Source organism: Polypterus senegalus, chromosome 2 (assembly GCF_016835505.1).
Source record: "Polypterus senegalus isolate Bchr_013 chromosome 2, ASM1683550v1, whole genome shotgun sequence".
NCBI classification, from domain to species: Eukaryota; Metazoa; Chordata; class Cladistia; order Polypteriformes; family Polypteridae; genus Polypterus; species Polypterus senegalus.
In genome coordinates, this window is record NC_053155.1 from 136,496,632 (window position 1) to 136,523,080 (window position 26,449).

General features: G+C 35.5%; 1 protein-coding gene across 1 annotated transcript in view; it reads right to left on the bottom strand.

Moving 5' to 3' along the window:
* atp10a (ATPase phospholipid transporting 10A) overlaps positions 1–26,449 on the bottom strand; it is a 199,142-nt gene that overhangs the window by 23,673 nt on the left and 149,020 nt on the right. The window contains exons 15-17 of the mRNA XM_039744692.1: positions 23,885–23,961; positions 20,320–20,445; positions 13,954–14,154 (exon numbers count right to left, since the gene is read on the bottom strand). Coding sequence (XP_039600626.1) covers positions 13,954–14,154; positions 20,320–20,445; positions 23,885–23,961 — 404 coding nt within the window. The remainder of the gene's footprint in view (positions 1–13,953; positions 14,155–20,319; positions 20,446–23,884; positions 23,962–26,449) is intronic.

Below are 26,449 nucleotides of genomic sequence, written 5' to 3' on the forward strand. Positions count from 1 at the left end.
AACACGTCATTGTCAACAGGTTTCTTCATCCATCCAAACTTTCACTTGATTGAAATAAGGAACTGGCCAATGTCGGTCCTTAATACAAGCTGGTTCTTTGGGTTTTCCGATCAAAGCGCAAGGAATTTTGTGAGTTCCGGTTGTGTTGCCGCAAACGATCAGAGAAACTTGATCTTTCGCTTTCTTTTTGCCTCTGGTGGTTGAGATATCCTCGTCTGGCATAAGAAGACTATATCTCGGAAGCAATCGAAAAAACAAGCCAGTCTTGTCCATGTTGTAGACATTTTCTGGGTCTTATTGTGCGATAATCGCGTAAAGGTTTTCTAAAGCAGCTAGCAATTCCAGATCTTTCTTGTTGACTTCTGCTCCCTCTCTGTGAAGGAGCATCTTCTGCAATCCATGCCGAACTCTTAATCGACTTAACCATTGCCAAGATGCCTTAAAATCTGATTCCGGAATTGACAGGCTGGAAGCAATGCTTTTCGCTTTGGCAATGTCGAGGGATGGCGATACAGGAAGGCTGGCACGACGCATGCTGTCAATCCAGACATAAAGCATGTCTTCAAGCTCTGTAAATCGTCCAACTGAAGCTCGAAAAGTCTTCTCCTTAGCATCTTCAGTCAACAGGGCAGATCGTTCTTGGATCGCTTCACGATTCTCCCGAATCTTTCGGATAGCGCCTTCACTAACTTTGTACTCCCGCGCTATGGCCCTCTTACTGGGAGCAGATGTTTTGCTTAGCTTCGATATAATTTGCAGCGTTGAGACTCATTGAGATGCTTGCCGTTTGGTTTCTTTGATATCGTAGCGAAATGCAAGTTATTTGGGAGTGGCGGCTAAGTATGCACAAACTTCGCAGGTTCAAGTTGCATACTTAAGAGGGAGAATACTGTAATTATAAAGGCTGGATACTTACATATATCAATATTTTAGACTGCTTTAAAAAAAAAAAAAAACTTTCATTTTTTTGTTTGAAATCATTGTAATTTAAAGAGCCGTGTTTTGTTATAAAAACAAAAAATGCCAGAAACCTAGCATGTACAGTCTTACAGCTAATTTAGCCCTTAAACTTCCACTTCGTAGGTAAAAATTTGACAAGTCTGCGTTTAAATCATGAGTAAAATGCGTAACATCAAAATCCAGAAGACACGTATAGACTAATCAAATTACAAATATGTACTGTTAAAAGGGGTACAGTACAGGGTGATCAATGAAACTAACTTTAAAATGTCTAATGTAAGCAATTAAAAAAGTGAAACTATCCAAATCACTAAGTCTTTGTATAAATTAATGTAATCTCTTAAAATAAAAGGCTCCAACATAAACTTATATTTGCTCTTAACTTAAACAAACTACTACTAACAGAATTTTGTTGACTTTATCGTCTGTATTTCTGGCAGTTTTCTAATTATCATTACACATGACATTGTTATCAAAAATATGGCTTCATTAATGTGATGGATGGGTAGTGTTTCTGTAGAATAAACATTTAAATTTGGAAGATATAGATGATAGGATTGTCCACATGCGGTTTTCAGCACACAGATAGTGGCTATTCATCTCAATAAGTGCTGAAAATCCACTTTCCCAAAGGTATGTTGTAGCAAATGGCATTAAAGCATTGATTGCCCTGTCTGACAGCACAGTGTAACACTGGCACTCAAAGATGTGGCAATTATTTTTATTCAGTCTCAACCTTGAGGACACTATTAGTTGTAGACTCAATGAGGCTTTTCTGCTCATTTATTGTAAAGCTGTACGGCCAGTTCTTTGTGTTTTTTTTTTTAATATATATATAACAAATTTTATGCAATTGCCGAGCTGAACATGATGCAAGGACTAGTGTCACAATAAAGTACTGCAATTTAGGTTAATTATGAAGAATTTGTATAGATCTGGAAACCTTTCTTTACTATTCTTAAAACAAGCAGCTCAAAGTCAAGATTTTTTAATCACAGTTCCATTGCTTGTCTAGCACGATGAAAACAGCTATAGACAGTCCTTGTATCCAAATACCACATTTATTTTTATGATCAGCAGGGTGATTATAAGAGACAATTTTTTCCTAATACTGAAAACTTGACAAATTTGGAACCAAGAAAAATTAAAAAAATCAGCATGGGTATTTTTATTTCAGTGTTTTAAAATCAACAAAACTTACAATGCACAAGCATATGGTATCAAGTTTAAAGAGATTTTTCTGGAATTTCCACACAAATAATTATGTGCATCCAAAAATGGTAAGACTCACACAAGGCGCAGATGAAGAAATTGATCATCTTGTAAATTTTTCATATGTGCTACATCATAACTCCGTAACAGTAAAGCTAATAAAAAAAAATCTTGTCATATTGTATTTCTTTTCAGTGGAGTCCCAATTCAAAAGAAAGTGCCAAGAAAAATATGTGCAAATCACAGAAGAAGAAAATGTTTTCTAAGTTTATATAAATTACTAGAGATTTAATTTATGGGTTTAGATTTTTTTGAGCGGAGCAAAAAGAGAAGTGGGGCAATTAGGAAATATACTTGAAAGTGTGCTTGATTTTGATTTATTCAATACAATTTAAGTCCCTTGTATTGTAACTGGATGCAGAAACGAGGTGGACTTGGAAGAAGTCTAAAAAGGTATCAGAAAACACTAATGTAGATAGAGCAATCTAAATGGTGATACATCTTTTGCTGCAAACATCTAAAGCAATCCGGTGAAAGGTGGCAAATAAAAAGCAACCTAAATAAACTGTCCACCATGCTACAATATATGGTACATTAGCCATCGTCAGCTACCCTAACTTTATATAAAACAAGTGGACTAACCATCCTGCATGTCCTCAAATAACCAGAAATAAAGTACATTAAATACTGAACTGTAATACCATATTGGAAATTTGTCAAGTCAGAGAAAAGGTCATCACTAGAATTAAATAAAAATGTCTCAGTGAGGTAGGCTAGTAATGGCCGAAAAAAAAGGTGCATCAAAGGAATATAGATTTTAAGACTTAAGTAAATTAACAATAATCGTAACAGTATGGAAAATACTGAGCATGCAAATATTCAATACAGTGAGTAAAGTAAGTGAAGCAAGGGTTAGACTTGGAAGTAGAAAGAGTTACTGGGAAATGACTTAACACAAGTATGATAATAACAACCACCAAAGAAGTGAGTTGAGAGACTAAATTAGAAGTAAAGGTACCAATTAATAAAAAAATACAGTAAGTGAAAAGAAAAAAATAATATGGAGATGTGGGAAACAATTAAACTTTTGAGTCAATCAGAACAGCTGAAAACATGGAAAAAAAATACTGAGGACCAGGCCAAGGACAGGAGGATTTAAAATTATACTAAATTGGATGCAAAAACAATCAGATAAAAATCGGCTCTGTGATAACATAAAGCAATGTCCATGCACAGTATGATGTTATAGTTACTGAAACCAAATGATACACATACATCCATAAAATGAATGATTATTATATACTGTAGAAGTGTCATATGAACTTAAGAGTTGTGTAATATTTATTCACAGAATAATACATTACAGAACAGAACAATACATTAATGGGCTATTAAAGAGGTCTTATAAAAGATTCAAGATTTTAATTGTCACATGCAAAATCATACAGGAGTACAAGTTGTAGTATTTTTTTCTTCTTCTAGTACAGTGCTTCGGACCCAATGTGGCTGCAGGCTTTTGTTCCAACCAGTTTCTGTTTTTAATTGGACTCCTGGACTAATTAAGTGAACTGTTATTTTCCAAGTGCTGCTTTTGGGAACAATATAGAAATTAGAAAACTAAGTCTGGTTAAAAAAAATATTAAAATGGACCAAGCAGTTATATGGGAATAATGCATTTTTTTCTTAACAATATTTTTCATCTTGATTTTTATTCTACTATTCCAGTTGTTCTAATTATTTAATTAATCCATTATTTACTAATTAGTGGGTCTGATGCTGAAGTAGTTGAAGCCTTTGATTATTCCATGTTGTTTGCTTGCGTGTCTGCACTGCTCATTTTTAACTGTCATTATTAAGATACAACGAAGGGGGAAAACTACACAGAGAAAGGGTAAAATATAATGAAGTCAACAAAACAGAGTCAAGCATTTAAATCTATAGCAAATGTAGAATTATTTCTAAATGTCTTATACATGTAAAAATCATGCTGCTGTGCTTTTCTGAATGTAGAATAAGAGAAACAAAAATACCAGCTAATTAAACAAAATCAGTGTTATCAAATGTTGTCACTGATTATGAAAATCTGCAGCAACAGTCTGTCCAAAGGACTGAGTTTGAGAACCCCTTTTCTAGCAGATCCACTACCATACCTAAAAGAAAAAGCTAATGCCAACCCCATGCCATAAACACAACATAGCAATATAGCAATAACAGAAAAAAAAATGTAATAACAGTGTTTGTTTACAATCTGACGGTACATGAATAGAAGCTACTACAAAATCTTTCAGTCTGAGTTTTTAGGCTGTAGAGTCGTCTGCCCGACTTTAGCAACTTATACAGTTTATTTATGGGATGACTGGAGTCCTTGGATATCCTGAAAGACTTGACCAAGCACTGCCCTATGAAGATACCATGTAGAGCGTGCTGAAGAGTGGCAATGGTGTGCTCTGTTGGCATTGCAACTCTCTGTAGAGATTTCTGCACTTGGATAGTGCTGCTGTCATCCCTGGAAGTGATGCACTCAGTGAGGATACTCTCAAAGGTTCCAGAGCAAAAAATTTTTAGAATGGGGTGAAGGTGTCTAAGCTTCCTCAACTGCCTAAGGTGGCCAAGTCTCTGTCTGGCTTTAATGATAATATGAACCCCCAAGGTACTTAAAGCTGCTTACCCCCCCTACAGGTTCACAATTAATGACAAAGGGGTGGGGTTGGGCATTATTTCTTTGTCAAACTCTCCTAATGTCCACGACCATTTCCTTGGTCTTGTTGTCATTCAGTTTTAAATGATTGGCCTGAAACCACTACGTGAGGGTGACCACTTTGTCCAGATAATAGCTGCTGTCCTCACCTGTGATGCAGCCCACAACCACTGTGTTATCTACACACTTGACCATGGAGTTAGAGCTGTATGTAGCTGTGCAATCAAAGGTATAGAGGGTATACAGCAAAGAACTAAGCACACACGCCGGAGGTGCTCCTCTATTGACAATGAGGGTGTTTGAAATGTTTGGCTGGCTTTGCATGTGGATTATGGGACTTGAGTAATGTGTTTTTTTTTAGACGTTTCAATATTGTTTGCTGTTGTACTGCACTGGTCCTCTACTGTGACTGTTGAATCATAAACATTCTTACCAATTTCTACATTAAAACATGAGATTAAAATTTTTTTTCCCCATCACTATAAAGCACATGGGTAAGTAACATTTAAGCAAAGTATTGCTTTTGGGTGAAGTACTCCTTTAAGTATGTTATCCCACTGAAAACTGAATTAAGTTACACTCTAAGGGCCGATTTATACTTCATGCTCAGAACGCGTACGCACCCGCATCATGGCTGCCACACTTTCCCAGCATTCATTTCACGTGTCCCCTGAGCAGGTCCTCAGAAATTAACGCGATGCGTGCACAAGTTGCAGCACCAGCAAAAAGTCGGGGGGCGCAGTGTGCTAAAAGTCGGAACGTGACATCAGTGTCTCTGTTTACTATCTACATGTGACAGAAAGCCTCTGTGCAGATCCTACGGGATGAATGCTTCAATGTGGTGAAGCAAAATGCCGACATACAGATGCATTCATGGTGCTTTTATATTCAAGCGTCGCATATTCCCAATCGTAATGACATGATACATTTTAAAAGTATCACATACCATCTTTTGTGCCGTCTTTTTTTTTTTTTTTTCTACTTAACAACAGCAACATAATGTATAGCGTTATATTTGAGCCACTGAGAAAAAAATAAAGGACACGGTGAAAACGTGTATTTTGTGATTAAAGTGGAAAGTGGCTTTAATCTCGAAATGTCCGCTTGAACCTCATAGTTTACTTTATCATCAATGCAGACCATCGTTAACATCATCCCAGTTTTTAATCGCTACCAGCTTCTTGGACCTGACAGCAGCGGAAAGCAGCAATAGATCACCACACAGAACAAATTAAATGTATGATATTCCAACTCTCTGCAAATTTAGAATCTTTAGATTTGTACTTGATACCACTTTCATGATGAAATGCATTAAAGTGTGTATGTTACATTTTACATATAATTTCATTTAAATAATGAATACTGTTAATAATTACACACATGGGGGTGTAACGGTGCTGGAGCGATAGCACTGCTGTCTCGCAGGGAGTGATGTTGCTGGTATTTCCTGCTTGTATTCCACACTGTGCTCCGGTTTCCTTCCAAAGATATGCAGATTTGGGGATTTGGTGTTGCTAAAATGACGCTAGTGTATGTGTGTGCTTGTATTCACCTTGCGATGAGCTGAGGCCTCGCCCAGGGACTGTTTCTCACTCGTGCCCAATGCTTGCTGGAATGGGCACATACCTGGATTGATGGATTTAATCAATAAACATCCTTTTCAGAGATATTGCGGTAAGGTGTCATCGGAATTTAATAGGTGTCCTAGGCAATTCACAACACTGTGAAGCCGAACATGTTCTCACCGTGATAATATCTCGCGCTGCCACCTGGTGGATTCCTCCAAATTTTCGTAAAGTACGCGCACAACTACTAACACTACAACGCTTGCGTAGCAAGAGCGTCCGCTGCAGCATGCGTCGCGTGAAGTATAACTCCGCCTTAGTGGGCAAATGAATCAAAATGGATTGGGAAAAGTTTGGATGTTACAATATGACAATAAAATATACACCAACATATGTTTATACTGAGGCCATTAAAAATTGAAGTTTGAATATTCATATAAACAATTACTAAATATTCAAACATACTGAAATGTAGGTTATAGGTTCTAGGTACTACTTTTTACGTTTGTACTTAAGTTGCCTTTTTATGTTTTGTTATTGTTAATATTTTTACCTTTTTGCTTGCTGTCCATTTGCAAGGCACAAAGTATTTATGACTCACACATGGTTGCTTAAATGATACAGCCTTCAAACGAAAATGCTGCTTGAAAGCAAAGCTTTTCACAAAATTGGAATTTTCGGTGCATAAAAAGCAATGGAATTAAAAAAACAAAAAGTGGAACTTCAACATTGCCAAGACTAAATCGCTAATGGTTGCTTAAACACATTAAAAACAGTCATTACTTTACTTCCCTCATAGCTCTGCATCTTTTAGGTCCTTGAGTGCAGAAGACAAATTCATTACCCATCTTAAATATCTTTTAAGCATTTCCTTCTCATTATAATTGTTTATTTAGCACTAGACACTTTCATTTAAAGCAGCTTAAAGAGTCTGCAAAAATATCCTTAAGTTTTTAAGGAAACTAGTTAAACAATACAGGGCAGAATTTTAAAATAAATCACAAGAAACATAGTGTAGGCTATAGATAGTTTTAAAAAAAACATAGCTGGTGGAAGTGCAAGGAGTTTGCAGACCCATTTTGATAAGTATGTAGCATGAGACACTAGATGATTGACACAAGTGATAGCTACTTGCCAAGAATAACATATGGGTTTCAACTAAATATGGCCCCTATCACCCTTTAAAGATACAGCAAAAATACAACTAATCCTAACACTTATGTTTCATTATATCTTTGTTTAATTCATTATATAGCATTATAAGGCAGAAGCCTCCTACGAAATGCGTCTTGGTTGAGGTAGCTAAATATGTTTTGTCGACACTGAAAATGCACTTTAAACTAATGATTTTAAAGCCGCTGTAATAACAAAAGGAACATCAGATAATTGTCAGTTATTTTCTATTATGATTAATGATAAAGGAAACCAGGTTATTTGTTAAATGGATGCTAGCTTAAAACAGTAAAAACTACAGATTAGGAGCAGAAGATATAGTTTTACATTGCTCGAGAAGTGTGTCATAGTCTATTCTTAATCTTTCAGTTTTATTAATGATTACACAAGCTAAAGGTTAAAAGCTACAAAAGGGATACTGCAGAAATTAGCATGAGGCAAAATAAACAATCGTTCGTTTACAAACCAGTGGTAGTTCTTGCTTTTGAACAAGACTTTTTTCAAATGTTTGAAATATATTTAAATAGTGACCTTCGATCTGATCTGACAGGCCTGGTTTATTCAATAAATCTCATAATTGTATAGTTTGTCTGAAAAGAAGAGACTTCAACTATGTTAATAATGTTTACCATTGTAAAAATTTAACAGTTGACCATTGGAAAAATTCAATCAGATTGCTACATCACTTCAGTTTTCAGTTCTGGTCAACATTACTTTCTTCATATTAAAGGAAAATAATCTTAAAATAACACAAAAAACAGGGAGTGTGCGCTCCCCTACTGGATATAGATGGAGAAGTCATTATCTTAACAGTAGCATACAGTATTTGCATTTTGTGAAAAAAACAATTAGAGAAGCAATTTTTGTAATATTCTGTTACAAATTTAAGGTTGTTCTGCCCCACAGGGTTTAGCCCCCAAGGCAAACTCTATTGCTTTTGAAGCATGTAAACCTACATTGGTCAGCTGTAACATTAAAACCCACTATGTTTCTTGTGATTAAAACCTACCAAAAATATCCAAAAAAGGACAATCAGTGAACTGGCGACAGGGTCACGGGTGCCCATGGCTTATTGATGAAAGTGGGAAGCAATCTCACAGAAGAGTTACTGTATCACAAATTGCTGAAAGACTTAATGCTGGCCATGAGAGAAAGGTGTCAGAGCACACAGAGCATTGCAGCTTGCCGAGTATGTGGCTGTGTTGCTGCAGAATGGTCATAGTGCCCGTGCAGACCCCAGTCTATCGACAATAGCGTCTACAACAGGCATGAGTGTCAGAACTGAACAATGAAGGATAAAAGGTGGCCAGGTCTGATGAATAACATTTTCTTTTAGATCATGTGGGCAGCCTGTGTGTGTGTGTGTGTGTGTGTGTGTGTGTGTGTGTGTATTGTTTACCTGGAGAAGAGACTGGAGCAAGATGCACTATGGGAAGAAAGCAATTGTAAACTGCAGTGGTGTTTTTTTGTATGTCATGTTATCAAATTAAAGACTTTGCATGAGATTTTTAATTTTGTCTATCACTTTCAGTTTAAACTCAGACTTTCCAGAACTTTAGTTATGCCTTAGATTAGATTAGACGAGTACTACAGTCGTCTGCTAGGGTTGAACAACTGGCTACAGGGTTTCTGCAAGAAGAAGGATGTCGGTTTCATCAACAATTGGAATCTCTTTTTGGAAAGGCCGTCTCTTCAAGCGTGATGGCCTGCATCCAACAGTTTCGCCCGGTCCTCTCCGAAAACATATCAAGGTAATTCGTTTTCTTGACTATCTATCTCTGCTCTTAACCCCTTCCGAAATAATACTGCTGTGCCAGGACATGATGAATGTTTAATAGAGTCTTCCATTAAAGTGCACACCATTAATACTGTTATAAGCAATCTCAATGCACGTAGAAAACCTAGGAAATACGGCATAAACTCCAATAATCTAATTAAAATCACTATTTTAGAGGAACAATGTATTAAAACTATAAAAACAGATCACAGATTAAACAAAAATACACAGAGCGCTAATAATAATAATTTAGTTCCTATTCCAAATAACAATAACGCACATAGTACTCATCTCTGCACCTCCGAAACATTAAATATGGCACTATTAAATGTTAGAGCTTTAACTAACAAAACGTTTTTTATCAACGATCTTATTAGTGATAAAAAAATAGATCTTATTGCACTAAATGAAACGTGGCTGAATTCAGATGCGCGCAGTTTTAATCGAATCTGCCCCCGGATTACAGTTTTACTCATGCAAACCGCCAGGGGGCGGATTGGCTAACATTTACTCGAGCGATTAAAATGTAAAGATGTCAGTTTTGGTAAGTTCAAGTCCTTTGAGTATCTCGCCGTTGTTATTCATGGAGATTCTCAAGTTCTAGTACTATCCGTGTATAGACCTCCTAAATATAACGCTCGTTTTTGAGGAATTCTCTGACTTAATGTCAATTTTAATTACTAACTATGACACACTCCTAATAGTTGGCGACTTTAATTTTCATATAGATAATCAGTGTGATCTAAAAGTAAAAGAATTTATGACCCTCCTGGATTCTTTTGATTTGAGACAACTCATAAATCAGCCTACACATAAAGCAGGTCATACATTAGACTTAGTGATTACTAAAGGACTGAAAGTTGATATAAAACAGATCATTGATATTGGTCTATCAGACCATTTTCTTCTACTTTTTAATATAGAAATAATGATAAAAAGCATATTGTTAAAAACGCTTCTTTGATTCGCAGCAGCTTTAAAACTTACAAACATTTTAAGCAATCAGTCCGTTTATAGTGCCAGCTATAATAGCGAGGACAATGTAAATAGTAAGGTGGAAAGATTTAATTCTAAAGTGAGAGCTGCTGTTGACATAGTTGCACCTGAAAAGACAGTGAAAAAATCTTCTAGCATTGGTATACCATGGAAGACCCAAAGAGTGTCTGATTTAAAGAGAACATGCCGTAGAGCTGAGCGTCAATGGAGGAAGACTAAACTTACTATCCACCACGAAATATTAAAAGTCAAAATAACAGAATACAATAACACTGTCCGTCTTGAGAGACGCTGCTATTTCTCCAAGATTATAAATAACAATGCTAGTAATCCCAGAGTCTTATTTTCAACAATTGATCGCCTACTAAACCCAGGTAGCTCAAAGGAATGCCTCCTAAGTGCTTCCAGTGAAACCTGTGAGGCTGTCGCTGTATTTTCAATCAAAAATTAATGATATTAGAAATAACATAGTATATCTCCCCAACACTAAGGATCCCCTAAACCCCAACATCCTGTTATAAACAAATTAAACTCTTTCACTAGGATAGATTTACCTGATTTAAAAAAATAATCTCTCAATTAAAACCCTCCACCTGCCCTTGACCCGATACCAACAAGGTTTTTCAAAGAAGTATCAGGCGTGCTAATTGATAATGTTCTGACATAGTAAATTGTCACTAGATACTGGGGTCTTCCCAGACTGTCTTAAGACTGCTGTAGTTAAACCCCTACTTAAGAAACATAATCTTGACCCTCAGCTCTTGAAAATTTTAGACCCATCTCTAACCTGCCTTCTTAAGTAAAGTTCTGAGAAGGCAGTCATTATGCAGTTAAATGACCACCTAAATAAACATGCTATTCTTGATAAATTTCAGTCAGGTTTTAGAACAAATCACAGCACAGAAACTGCACTCGTTAAAGTAGTAAATGACTTATGGGTAAATGCAGACAGAGGCCATTTATCTGTTCTCATCCTCTTAGATCTGAGTGCTGCATTTGACACCATTGATCACAACATTCTTAGAAATCGCCTTAGTCAATGGGTGGGCCTCTCTGGCAGTGTCTTAAATTGGTTTGAATCCTACCTGACAGGGAGAAAATATTTTGTTAGTTGTGGGAATTACAACTCAAGACACATGATATCCAATATGGTGTTCCACAAGGCTCTATCCTGGGTCCGCTGTTATTCTCAATCTACATGCTTCCGTTAGGTCAGATTATCTCAGGGCACAACGTGAGCTACCACAGCTATGCTGATGACACACAGCTGTACTTATCAATAGCACCTGCTGACCCTGATTCTATTGATTCACTAACACAATGTCTGACTAGTATCTCAGAATGGATGAATAGTAATTTTCTCAAGTTAAATAAAGAGAAAACTGAAATTTTAGTGATCAGCAATAATGGATACAATGAGGCTATTAGAAATAAACTGGATACATTAGGATTAAAAGTCAAGACGGAGGTAAAAAGCTTAGGGGTGATTGTTGACTGTAATCTGAATTTTAAATCACATATTAATCAGATCATTAGGACAGCATTTTTTCACTTAAGAAACATAAGTAAAGTTAGACCTCTTATATCACTGAAAGATGCTGAGAAATTAGTTCACGCTTGTTTTCAGTCGACTAGATTACTGTAATGCACTCCTCTCAGGACTACCCAAAAAGATATAAATCGCTTGCAACTAGTGCAGAATGCAGCTGCTAGAATCCTAACTAGGAAAAGAAAATCAGAACACATCACTCCAGTTTTGATGTCACTACACTGGTTACCTGTGTCATTCAGAATTGACTTTAAAATTCTGCTTATGGTTTATAAAGCCTTAAATAATCTCGCCCCATCTTATATATCGGAATGTCTGACACCTTATATTCCAAATCGTAACCTCAGATCCTCAAATGAGTGTCTCCTTAGAATTCCAAGAACAAAACTTAAAAGAAGTGGTGAGGTGGCCTTCTCCTGTTATGCACCTAAAATCTGGAATAGCCTGCCAATAGGAATTCGCCAGGCTGATACAGTAGAGCACTTTAAAACACTGCTGAAAACACATTACTTTAACATGGCCTTTTTATAACTTCATTTTAATCTTAATTTAACTTAATCCTGATACTCTGTATGTTCAATTCTTCATAATAACTATTCATGGTGGCTCTAAAATCGTACTGACCCCTACTCTCTTTTCTGTTTCTTTTTCCGTTTTCTTTGTGGTGGTGGCCTGCCCACCTCCACCTACTCAAAGCTTCATGATGCTCCAACAATGATGGATGGATTAAAAGGAAGAAGTCTACGTGACCATCATCATCATCAAGCCCTTCCGTGAGAACCCTAAATCCAAAGAGGACTGTTTCATTTATGTTAGGTAGAATGCCCAGAGGGGACTGGGCGGTATCATGGTCTGGAATCCCTACAGATTTTATTTTTCTCCAGCCGCCTGGAGTTTTTGTTTTTCTGTCCCCTGGCCATTGAACCTTACTCTTATTCGATGTTAATGTTGATTTATTTTGTTTTATAATTGTGTCTTTCATTTTTCTATTCTTTAATATGTAAAGCACTTTGAGCTACTGTTTGTATGAAAATGTGCTATATAAATAAATGTTGTTGTTGTTGTTGTTGTTATTGAGCTTTATTATTTTGGTGTTAACAAAATCTCTTCTTAGATCCTGCTTTTAGTTCTTCTTGTCTGCTAACAATTCTGCCTAATCATATGCAGTCATTTCTAAAGGTTAACAGAATGAATATTGAAGACTTTTTTGCCTCTGAAAATTTAATAAGCTCTTTGATCAACATTTTGTACTTAATAACAAACAAAAACATCAATGTAGTTATTTTAATTTAATTATAAACGTTCCCAGGCATACACAGTGGTTCTTTTCTCTCTGTCTTCTTTAAACTATAATTAAATTCATTATGGCAATCATATTCTTTCAATGCATTGTAAAACTGATAAATTATTATCTTTTAATGTAAAACTCAATATCTTAAAATACAAAGTTGACCTCAATACATTCTTAAAATAAAATGAAAAATCATGTAATGTCTTCAAATAACAGAAATCCCCATTATTGATCTGACAGCATTACAAACTTCAATGTGCTCTCCAACTGTGTGAAAATAGTGAGCATGTGCAGTGCAAACTGGGGCGGGGATGTAGACTAGAGAGCCTCACTTGCTTCTCGAATGTTATTTGAAATGGAATGCCTGTCCTTCAAGACTTTTACGACATGTACAAATAATCTACTTAAAAATATAAGTGTAACGTAAATAATGAAATTTTAGTTAAGTCAATAATTGTACTGTGTTTACAAAAATTTTAAATGTAACACATTATACTACTTTATCACTGAGAAATGCAATTACAGTTGATGTGATACTTTGTAGCACATTACCCTCTTCTCTGTTCATAATGTAAACAAAATATACTGTACATTTGAACTTAATGCATACTTATTGTTTTAATCCTGCTTTTCTCATACATGATACTTTTATTTACTCTCTTTTGTTATACATACAAAACTAGGGGAAAAACTAACACCTTAAGGAATGAGCAGTATAGCATTTTTTTTTACCTCAGAGTTCTGTCCATTCTTATAGAGTTGAGGTAGGGTCAATAGTGTTTGTGAGGAAACATCTTTGTCGAGAATACCAGTAACCAGCTGGGGGAAAGATGAGAACATGAGATTGAAGAATATAAGATACCACTGGTCCACCATTGATGATCCTGAAAATCCACAGTAGAACTGGTACCAAAAAAGAAGGGCCACAAACATCTGCAATAAGAGAGAAAAAAAAAAAAACAGCCAATGAAATGCATTAAAGTAAATGTACAAAAAAAGGAATTAAAAAACAACTTTTTTTACCCAGACTGTTGAAAGATATATAAAATATTTTATTCATTAATCTGAGTTAACAGGGGTGTGCGATCTGACGATTTTAGATTGTGATCGATCTTAAAGATGTCCATAATCTAATTTTCAAGTGAACTGTACAGATCGTGATCTTTTATATTCTTCTAATACTCGATACTGATGAATCCATGCCAAGTCCATAAACCGACAGAATAATTTCCCGTTGTAATTGGCTAAATTATATCAAATGTCCCCACCACGGCTTTCTTGTGTGCAAAAGTTGAAAACAGTTCATAGTTCAAGTAGCATTTGCAGATGAGGTGGTTATGACAAAGGAGGACTCGACGTCAGTAGTGTGGCAGTGGTTCAGCTATGCACAGTCAGATACTGCACAAAGCAAAGTTATATGTTAAATATGTCGGACAACGGTTGGCACTTTGGGAGGCAATACGACAAATCTATTTAATCATCTTAAACTGAGACACCCCAAGGAACATGCCGAAACTGTTTCAGTCTGGTCAATACAACCCCACTCATCTGCGAAGCATAAACAGTTGTCGTTGACCGATGCATTAGAGCAGTTGAAAAATATGATAAAAGCAGCAAACGATGGAAAGAGGTGACTAAGGCGGTCACACTCTACTTAGCTAAGGATATGGTACCATTCAAAGCTGTAGACAAAGTGGGTTTTAAGAAACTGATGCACACTTTTACATTTGCATATGTATAGCAATTGTAGACAAGAGTGTTGCGAAGCAATTAAAGAACGGCAAATTTTTTGCAACGAGTGACTTTTGGTCCAGTCTGGATGCCTGGCCATAAACTATCTTTGTATCTCAGCAACCAGTGCTCCATCAGAAAGAGTGTTTAGCACAGGTGGCAATATTGTCACAAGTCAAAGGGCTACTCTGAAAACCCATAAAGTGGATCAATTGATTTTCCTTGCCAAAAACCTGTGATTGTGTAAGCAGAAAATCATTACATCTAATGTAAACAGAATGTCAACCTAATCTTTCATGTTTAAAATATTTAACTAAAGTGCATGGAGTTTAATTAGCTAGTTTAATAGCATAGTAAAGTTGTTTGTACCTGTATTTAAAATGAAAGGTACTGGGCATTTCATTCTTCACCTGATTCTACCTCATCATCTACCTTTCTACCTCTAATTTTAGCTGTTTGTTACTCTGCTTTGGTTTATTACGTTAATTTCATTATCTAGAATGACTGTGAAACAGCCTTCTTGCACTTATAATGTTTACATTAAAATACATTTAGAAAAAAACTGTTTTATGGCTATGTGGCTGTTGATCCCAACATGAAGCTGAAACTGTAAAGCATTTTTTAATGTGTGAAACTGCAAGAATTTTAAAAGTGCACTTGTTTATATTCGTTATATTTACTGTATGTTATCTGTTAGCTGCTGATTACAATTTTTTAAAGAGTGTAAATTAGGTCTTAATGATTTTGAGCCCGGATATTCTCTTAAGTGTATGCCACTTTCAAAAGACATATCGCAATTCAGATCGTGATTTTGTGTTAAAAGGTTCGTAATAATTTTTTGTAAAGATTGCCCACCTCTAGTTCTTAACACAAACATTTTAATACTTACCAACTGTTGGACCTATAAAAGAAGAGTAATGATTTGGGGGAAAATTAAGGTTGTAGGCATCTGATGCCTTAACATACAAAATTTGCTACAAAGCAGGAACCAACACTTGGAGGTCTATAACAGACAGTTTGTTTATATTAGGTCAGTAATCCTTAATATAAGCAGCATAGTAAAACAATGTTAGGGATTGGTGTCTCACAAGTTTAAGGACATTGGCGAGATTTACAGCTCAGACTTCTGTTTATGTGTGGTATGCATGTTATGCATGTTTTTTCTGCCCTTGTGGGTTTTCTCTATTCAGGATGGCCTGTTGCCTTGCACGATAAGCTGCCAGGAATCTTTCAATGACCCTGAAATGGGAAAAGTAATTCTAGAAAGTTGGTGGTGGGAAATAACGTAGTGTGATGCCTAGAGTCTACAGCCATGTGCAGGCCTTACAAGGCCAGCACCATCTCTCTCTATCTCTGATTCTCTATCTAGCCTTCCACAATAATGGCATAAGTATCTTTTGATAAGCTAGGACAAATATATTAAATGCTTCCTTTTTTTAACACATATTTATTGGAATTCATATGACTGTTACAGATAAGGCAGGCAGAGAGTAAGAGAAGATAAGATAGTGAGGAGTATTCAGCATTTTTAGTAACCTAGCTCAATTGGCTCTGTACCCTAAAAAGACTGTCTCTTCCCACTCAGTATTATTTTTGGTTTCATTACATCAAATAAAATGGCAAACAGACTTTAAATTAACTCTAGTACAAGTCAGTATCTCATTTAAGATTATTCAAGTACATGATAATAATAAATAAAAATGTAGTAAGTCACCTATGACAAATTAAAACAACTTAGAAAATATACGCATGGCATGACATTGAGGTGTGCTGGAGTGCTGTGCAGGCACTGAAGCCCACAATGTACTGGGTTCAGTAGGTAGGTTCCAGAACCTTCTCAATAAATTTCAAGGTAGTGGGGGTCAGAGACTATCCCACAAGGACTGAGCAAAAGGCTGAAAATAGGCCTGAGCAGGGCTCTTGTCTATCACATGGACCACTCTTATTCACACATTCACATAAACGAACACACACACACCACATACTCATAGTGACAATTAACATAACTTAAATAAATAAAAACAAACTTTTGTAATTAATTCATTCTGGGCTTGAGGATGTCCGAGTATATTAACTTTCATGAATGGATGAATGGGACTTAAAAAGCCAATTAGGACAAATGTTTGGGAATAACACAAGTAAAAGACATATATGGTAACAGATGACTGGGACCCTTATGTAGCATGTATGTCGACAAATTAAGCCCATCCTCATAATGCCCGATTTATCTCAACATCATCAGATAGGGATCCAAGAACAGAAAAAAAGAAAAAACACTTTCATAAATGAACATGTATTTTCCACACATTACTTGAAATATAAACAAATAAATGCAGGTGCTCTGTTTTTGTCTGTTTTTTTGTTCCTCCTTGTGATATTGTTATAACAGAAATTGTTAATCAAACAGGGTTCTCAAGTGGGAGTTTCATTCATGCTGTTGTAAACATATTGTGACAATGTATGTTTTGGCAAAGAAATGTGTGCAGCACTGAAAAACTTTATTAGATGGGCAGCCTGTTAAAACCGGGGACTCGTAGCCTGAAATTAGGACTGTGCCTGTCATCAGGATGTCTAATCACCTTAGTAAATTATAGTGTCAGTGAGATAGTCATGCCATAGGGTACTTCACTCATATATATATAATTTAGTTTTCCTTACTTGTATTTTAGATCATTTAAGTTACGGTGGCTTTGGAACCTTTTTGACAAGTAGTCTCTTTTTAGTGAGAGAATCTCTTCATGGACTGATGTGTTCTCTGTGTAGTTTCGATTAACTGATTAACATTCAATCACATAACAAGTGACCCCCATGGAGTTTTGAGTGGCTCAATCAATTAACAATAGATAGATGAGACGGTTTACTAACTAGAGTTCCGTGATTCAGTGACAATTCTTAGCCAGCTTTTCGCGAACCATCAGTAGGCAGCAACAGCGTTAATATACCTGCAATTCCTAGCTTACAAAATGTCTATGCGCACGCGTCAAACCATTGGAAACACTTAAGGCACTGGGAGGAGTGAAATGCTGGTGCAATGTTTTTTCTGTTTGTGCTCAAACCACCTGGGAAAACTACATAAAGCAAGAACAAGATGCTGATGGAAAGGTTTCCATGTGCCCAGCACCATATGCAAACAACCAGTTACAAGGACTCCCAACTCCTGTAGTCTGCTGGGGTTTCATTAACTTTTATTGGATCCTAATCATGGGTCAGTATTTTTCAATTTAAGACAAACCGTGGTACATTCAATTCCTGGAGAGACACATCAAGAAAAAAGGTTGAGTACCCTTTTGCCTAGCAATTGAAAACAATATATGAGTTGATAATCTTTATCTTGATTGACAGGTCTACTATAATCCCAAACTTTGATGTGTTACTACAGTTAGCAGTAACTGAGATCGAAGGTTGTGCTCTACTTTGCAGCATTAGGTTTATTTTTGTAGGGAGCCCTTACATCATATGGTACAACTTTTTTTGGGTTGGGGGGTGGGAGATCAGCTTAAAAAAGTTTGGCAGCCCTGCAAGACATTTAGAGAATATCAAAATGTTACACTGTTAGCTAAGAGAATGCATTTAGAACAAAGAAAATATAGCTACTTTATTTACTCAGATGTTTCACTACAACATTTTTATTTTGTTATACTTATTTAAAATTACTCTCATGAGATGATTTTAAGACAAACTTTAAAATCTGGTCTAATTTTCCAAGAATGTCAGCTGCCACAGACCCCTAAGTGTAGCTTGGTGGCCCTCTGGAGGGACATGGACCACAGTTTGAACACTCCTAGTTTACTGCGTCTATTGACGATTACTTTATCAAGGCATATTTGTTAACTTCTTTCTGAAAAGGGCACAGGTGTTATTATTTTTTTAATTAAATCAAACTGCAAATTGTCAGGTACTAATCGAGAATCTAACTGAATTGATAGGTCACAATCAATTCAGAGCTCTACAAGGCACTCACATAGTGCATACTTGGGGAGGCTTGGGCAAGTGAATAACAGCAAAGTGACAGGCTTCCTCTTAAGTTGCTTTTTACAAAAAAAAAAAAAAAAAAAAGAAGAAGAAAGCCCCATCTGATTACAGAACATACCATGCACAAATCGTACTTATGTCACATAAAAAATGTACTGAATTATTCTGCAAATGATTATATTATTTAAGTGATAAAATTAGATTTCTACAAGTAAACAAAACCACACTTTCATACATGTCAAGTTCTGTTAGAACAAAGTGCTCAGGACTGAAAAAATAACTGGTTGTAATGGGGATTTCATTATAATGGAATTGGAACATAGTGTGGTGTTTTGGCAGATACAGTTGAGAATGGTGACTGTGAAATACCAAACTTCACAGCAACATATATTTTTGTCCTGCTAGCATCAATAGCAGGGAGAAGTTACAAATGTTATTTATTTATTTAAATGGCTCCCCTCAGTGGCCATACCACACAGTCAGTATTATTAGACTTCAAGGTCATTGGAAATTAGGTGAGAAAGGCACTATATACATAAAATGTATTTTTCTTTTATTATTTGGGGGTCCCAATCGGTGGCCAAAGCATGTGCTGCTTAAGTTACATAAACGGTGTTCCTTGGTGTTGATAACACACACTCCACAAGTACAGTTAAACTCAAATTTGATTGACAAGATGTGCCCACAATGCCACCAGCCTGCGGTAACCTTTCCTGAACTCCATAGCTGCAAGAGTCTGACTATTGTTGAGTAAACCAAGTGACATAAATGTGTAGTCTCCTGAATCTTGATTTTTGGGCCAAGTAAAGAAGAAATATGCGTGCTTTGCTGCTTTTTTACGAAAAATGGCTTTGTTGTAATGACTTCTGCAGAAAAAAGGACTTTGCGATAATGAGGTCTTTTTTAACAGTAGTTCTTAGGAAATTTGCCAGAAAAAAAAAAAAAAATTAGTTAAAATGAGGATTTTGGTAAAATGGAGTTCATTCTATCTGAATTTGACCTATATTGTAATAATTTTAAAACAGAGTGAGTTTCACCATTCAAATGTATTTTGTAAACTAAATGATAAGGTTCAAGAACAATGTGAAAATGTACTGTATAGGAATTATAATAAAACAGAACATAATTAAAATAGGTGGGCTGGTGCCCTGCCCAGGGTTTGTTTCCTGCCTTGCGCCCAGTGTTGGGTGGGATTGGCTCCAGCAGACCCCCCGTGACCCTGTTGTTAGGATATAGCGGGTTGGATAATGGATGGATGGATACTTAAAATATAATAAGCATGCAGTGCTATACTACTATATTGGAGTTGTAAATAAAAAAGGACAAATTACACATAGTCAGCATTTACAACAACATATGTTTTTATTTTATAACTAATAATATAAAAAAACTTACAGCATTTTTATAGAAGAAATAAAGAATCATATTTGCAAGTCTTGAGTAGCACCAATGTCCATGTACAAGAAGCAGTTTCTCCAAATACTGAAATCGTGGTACTGCAAAATCACTAGCCATGACAGCCTTTATACAAAAAAAAACAAAAAAAACAAAAACAACCACATTTCAAAGTAATTTTTCAGGAACTATGGCAGTGACAAACTACATAAAATCAGTGTACAGAAGTACAGAAATCAACTATTTTGAGCACATTAACCAGTCTAACCAAAATACATGATTTAAATATTACAAACACTGAACAATTTACTGTCTAAAATGGATATATAAGAAGTCAATCATATTGAGCAATCTAATATTAGTGTTGGCTCTCGTACTTTCTGTTAATCAGAAAATGTTTAACTAAAATAACTTACAATGAAAAGTATATTCCAGGAGGAAAAAAAGACTCTTACTGCAACTAGCATACTTTGTAATTTAGATTTCCTCTTTTTTGTCTGCATTCAATGTAGATTGTTGCACACGTACCTGTTAAAATTACTATAAATTTTTTCTTTTTTTGAAAATAAAAATATTTTAAGGATTGTACTGAATAGAAATGGCAGACTCTGTTTATGTATATACCATAGAACGGGTACAAATTTACTTTTCCATGATACTGTATACCGTTATACTTTACATTTAGAAATATGCAAAATGTCTCTAATATCTAATAATTTATAACTAGTTGCAAAATATGATTTGAGAAGGACATCTATTTCTAAATGGATGGAAATTAGTTTACAGTTAAAATTACCAGCTTTAAGGTATAAAAAATGAATGTTGAAAGAAAAAAACTTTATTGAAATCTCAGGTTTTAGTGATGTAAAGACTGAAATTATGACAGTTCATATCAATTTGTTTCAAAAATATTTCTAATTATTTTTCCTAAAAAAATAGAAAAATTGTCTGATATTATTTATTTAATGTGTCATTATATCGACAAAGGGTGCAAGTTTAGTGTGTAGACTAACTGTATCCATTTTACATCACTTAATATTTTTGGAACATTACTAAATTAGCAGGATCAGACACTTTTGGAGGAACAACCTGAACAATCAATTCCTCTCCTAGCGCACTACAATATTCTACTGTCAGCAATAATTATTTACCCTTCATCAAACCCACTTATAATCCAGTTCAAGGATGGTGCATTTTTGGCACCAAGTGCAAGGCAGGATTCACCATCATAAAGCACATACACATTCACACACACACACTCTCTCAATGAAAAGGGGTAATATACAGTCATCAATTTCCCTGTCATGAAGCCAATGTATTATAGACAACGAGAGAACATACAAACACTAGACAGAAAGGAAAATTCCTGGATCAGGGTTTGCCAGCATACTTCCAGAAATTACTTAAGAAATGTAAGAAAAAGAACAGCAGCCTGACTGACCATCTCATAATGATAATACTGTATGTTTGGAAATAATCAAAATCATATAAAAAGTACTTTAATTAAATGACTTCATGTACATAAAAATGGATTATCTGTTCTCAAATACTAGTGCCTTATAATATATATATATATATATATATATATATATATATATATATATATATATATATATATATTTTATATATATATATATATATATATATATATATGTTTATCTTTTTTTTCCCCACAACATTTTGAATGATTGATAAAAAAAAAAAATCTGTTTGTACACAGAGTGCTTCTTACAACACCAATCTCTCAAATATTCTAACTAAACTGCTCAAAAAAATTAAAGGAACACTTTGAAAACACATCAGATCTCAATGGGAAAAAGAAATCCTCCTGGATATCTATACTGATATAGACTGGGTAATGTGTTAGGAACGAAAGGATGCCACATCGTTTGATGGAAATGAAAATGATCAACCTACAGAGCCCTGAATTCAAAGACGCCCCAAAAATCAGAGTGAAAAAATTATGTGGCAGGCTAGTCCATTTTGCCAAAATTTAATTGCAGCAACTCAAAATTGTATGCAGCACTTTGTATTCCTGTGTTCTTGTATACATGCCTGACAACATCGGTGCATGCTTCTAATGAGATGACAGATGGTGTTGTGGGGGATCTCCTCCCAGATCTGGACCAGGGCATCACTGAGCTCCTGGACAGTCTGAGGTGCAACCTGGTGGCATTGGATGGACCAAAACATAATGTCCCAGACGTGTTCTATTGGATTTAGGTCAGGTGGTGGCCAGTCAATGGTATCAATTCCTTCATCCTCCAGGAACTGCCTGCATACTCTCACCACATGAGGCCAGGAATTATCGTGCACCAGGAGCCACTGTACCAGCATAGGGTCTGACAATGGGTCCAAGGATTTCATCCTGATACCTAATGGCAGCCAAGGTGCCTTTGTCAAGCCTGTAGCGGTCTGTGTGACCCTCCATGGATATGCCTCCCCAGACAATCATTAACCCACCACCAAACTGCTCATGCTGAATGATGTTACAGGCAGCATAATGTTCTCCATGGCCTCTCCAGACCCTTTCACTTCTGTCACGTGGTCAGGGTGAACCTGCTCTCATCTGTAAAAAGCACAGGGCACCAGTGGTGCACCTGCCAATTCTGGTATTCTATGGCGAATGCCAATCGAGCTGCATGCTGCTGGGCAGTGAGCTCAGGGCCCATTAGAGGACATGGGGCCCTTGGGTCACCCTCATGAAGTCTTTCTGGTTGTTTGGTCAGACACATTCACACCAGTGGCCTGCTGGAGGTCATTTTGTAGGGCTCTGGCAGTGCTCATCCTGTTCCTCCTTGCCCAAAGGAGCAGATACTGGTCCTGCTGATGGGTTATGGACCTTCTATGGCCTTCTCCAGCTCTCTTAGAGTAACTGCTTGTCTCCTAGAATCTCCTCCATGCCCTTGAGACTGTGCAGGGAGACACAGCAAACCTTCTGGCAATGACACGTATTGATGTGCCATCCTGCAGAAGTTGGACTACCTGTGCAACCTCTGTAGGGTCCAGGTATCGCCTCATGCTACCAGTAGTGACACTGACTGTAGCCAAATGCAAAACTAGTGAAAAAACAGTCAGAAAAGATAAGGAGGGAAAAATGTCAGTGGCCTCCACCTGTTAAACCATTCCTGGTTTGGGGGTCATCTCATTGTTGCCCCTCTAGTGCATCTGTTGTTAATTTCATTAACACCACAGCAGCTGAAACTGATTAACAACCCCCTCTGCTACTTAACTGACCAGATTAATATCCCATAAGTTTCATTGACTTTATGCTATACTCTGATTAAAAAGTGTTCCTTTAATTCTTTTGAGCAGTATACATATCAATTGTGAATTTTGCAGATTCTTGAGGTTTGCAAGATGTCAGAGTAGGATGTGACAGATTAATTTAAAAAAAAAAAACTGGCATCCCAGAAAGGAATTAAATTTTTTTTGTTCTGTATTCATGACTAGAAATGACCTACTCTGTGCAATTATACATAGCACAAAGGGCAGCTACAAAATATTTTTTATTTTAGTAACATGCTATTTTTAATTCTGATCTCATTTAAAGTTTATCTTTTACCTGCATCCCCTCTTGTCCTGAGATTCCTACTCCCACATCAGCCACCTGAATCATGCTGACATCATTTGCACCATCCCCTAGAATGAACAAAAAGAAACATAATAACATTTCGCTATACTATTTTCTGTTATTTATTTATAACTTTTAGAAATCTAAATTAATTTTATGTCATTGATTAAATGATTACTATTCAGGAAATATTAGAGATGAGTGTAAGCTCCTTTCTTGTTATTTAAAGCAGTATATACAAATGCATATTAAAAAAAGCTTCATTTTAAAATCCTTGCAAATTTACTGCTTTTGCTTCTTCACAATATGATTAAGTTTTTAATAATTCACCAATATTTTTTATTCATAAATTAAACCATAATTTCTAAATAAGTTTATTCTATGAATTATAAATTACCACAAAATCTGGGCATACAATTCTTTAAGTGAAATAATATAATTTAGTAAGAAGGGGACAAAGTTTTATTTGGCTAACACCTTTATTCAAGGCAACTTACAACTTTGGTTACATTTCTTCTGTTTTTCCAGTTGTAGCCCAGGTGATTGGCTCATGGTCACACTTTCAGTAACAGAACTTGATTCCACAACCTCAGGATTTCAAGTCTTAAGTCTAAAGCCATAAACACTATGCCACACTGTCTGCCTATTCATTTGTTCTTTTTCAGTTAAAGATTTTAATCTGGCTTTATACTGCTTTCAAAAATTCACGTAAACCCCTACAGCTTCAAATGAACACAGAAGTTTAAAATGTGAATAATTACCGTACTGATTAATGATGGATAACCTTAGTAAGCAGTATGTCGAACAGACACCCTGCTTTAATTATGTGGGCTGCTGCAGAGGTAGTGATTAAGGATTAAGAGAAAGTACCTTAAATACAGCCAAATTCATGTAGGACTCACTGATTTAAATAGTAACTACATGACTTCCAGGTTATACTTTTTCATGACCCTTCCTCATAACATTTAACAAGCAAAATAAATTACACATTTAAAAGTTAACAAATTACATTATTGTGTTTTTTCCTTTATTTCCTCACATTTGTGTCATATTTAAGATTAACTAACTTCCTTTTTTTCTCTCAAAAGTTCATATATGTATTTTATTCTTTGCTGCTTTGAGCTAAGGACATTTACATTTTCAAGTCTTTGCATAATACACATTTACTAGTCCTTAACTAGCTTTCCCAAATCAGGACTGTAGAGAATCTCAACCTAACTTGGCAGCTTAGGCTTAAGGCTGGAATCTGTTCTTGGAGAGAGCACAAGCTTACAAAGAGGAACACTCGGATGCTGTCATATGCACACCTACAAGAAAATTCAGAGTCACCAGTTTACTTGACAGTATATCTTGCAAACTTTAAATTTTATTAACATTAAAATCAACTTGATCATATGCTCTCAGTGTTCTTGTGGCTTTTTTTGGAACATTTCAACATATTAGTGAACACTGATTCACAGTACTCTTTCTACACCTATGCTGACTATTAAGCAAAAGTGTAGTATTATAAAATACTGCATCTTTTCTATCTTGTCTTGTATAATCAATTCCAGTATTTTGCCTATTCTGTTATTCTCTAGGTCAATATAATCTCTCTTTCACAGGATTTCTACTAACCTCTACAACAGAGGAATTAAAAAAAGCTGCAAATTGCATTTAGCATGAAATCAAGATGGATTGTGGGTATAAGAATGGAAAGGATAATCACTAACCTCCCTGAGGACTCCTGTATAAATATTATTTGACTCTATGATTTATTTGTTTTAATTCTCTTTGGTCTCTGAGGACATATAATAAAATTATTTGGTAAGACTTTAATATCTAGCATATGACTGTCTTTAGGAATTCATATGCCAATATCTGCAAAATCCACACGTGTGAACACATTAGGAAAATGGACATTAAGAGAATTTGTTATCAAATTATGACATTAGATTATTTTCCCTATTTTTACGAATGCACTTTTCCTCATCTGTTACTAGTAAAGCAATGCAGGATAAAAAAAATGCTTTAGACATTGCATAACTATCTTTCCTGCAGTTGACACATGTAAATTCTTTTTTCTATTGTATACTTATTCTTTAATAAATGTAATGGTTTAAACAATTGTTCTAATATAGCTGCATTTCCTACAGTCTTATTCACCTTGTATATATATAATTATTATTAAAAAGTTTTTAAAATACAGATTGTTGTTGTTGGTTAAATATTTCAGTTTTTTAAAGACAAGTTATATCATTTTAAAATCTATTTCTGAAATGTAACTTCAGAAAAGTTTTTTGTAAAATGCAGCAAAAGTTTAAAAAAAAAAAAAAGCTAATTAGTACAATTGTAAGAGCCAATCTTTGAAAGTTAAAGTTTTGAGTTAAATGCATATTAATGTTTGCTTAATTTGAATAGAATATAAATTTCTTTCATAGTCATAACTTATGGTATAGTCTTTTCCCCCTATAAGTTAGCAGGAGATAGAACCTTCTTACTGAAACTGAGAAACAGTGTGATAATAAGCTCATTTGTTGTTTAGAACAGGTCCCAGTACATAGGGACTTAAAAGAC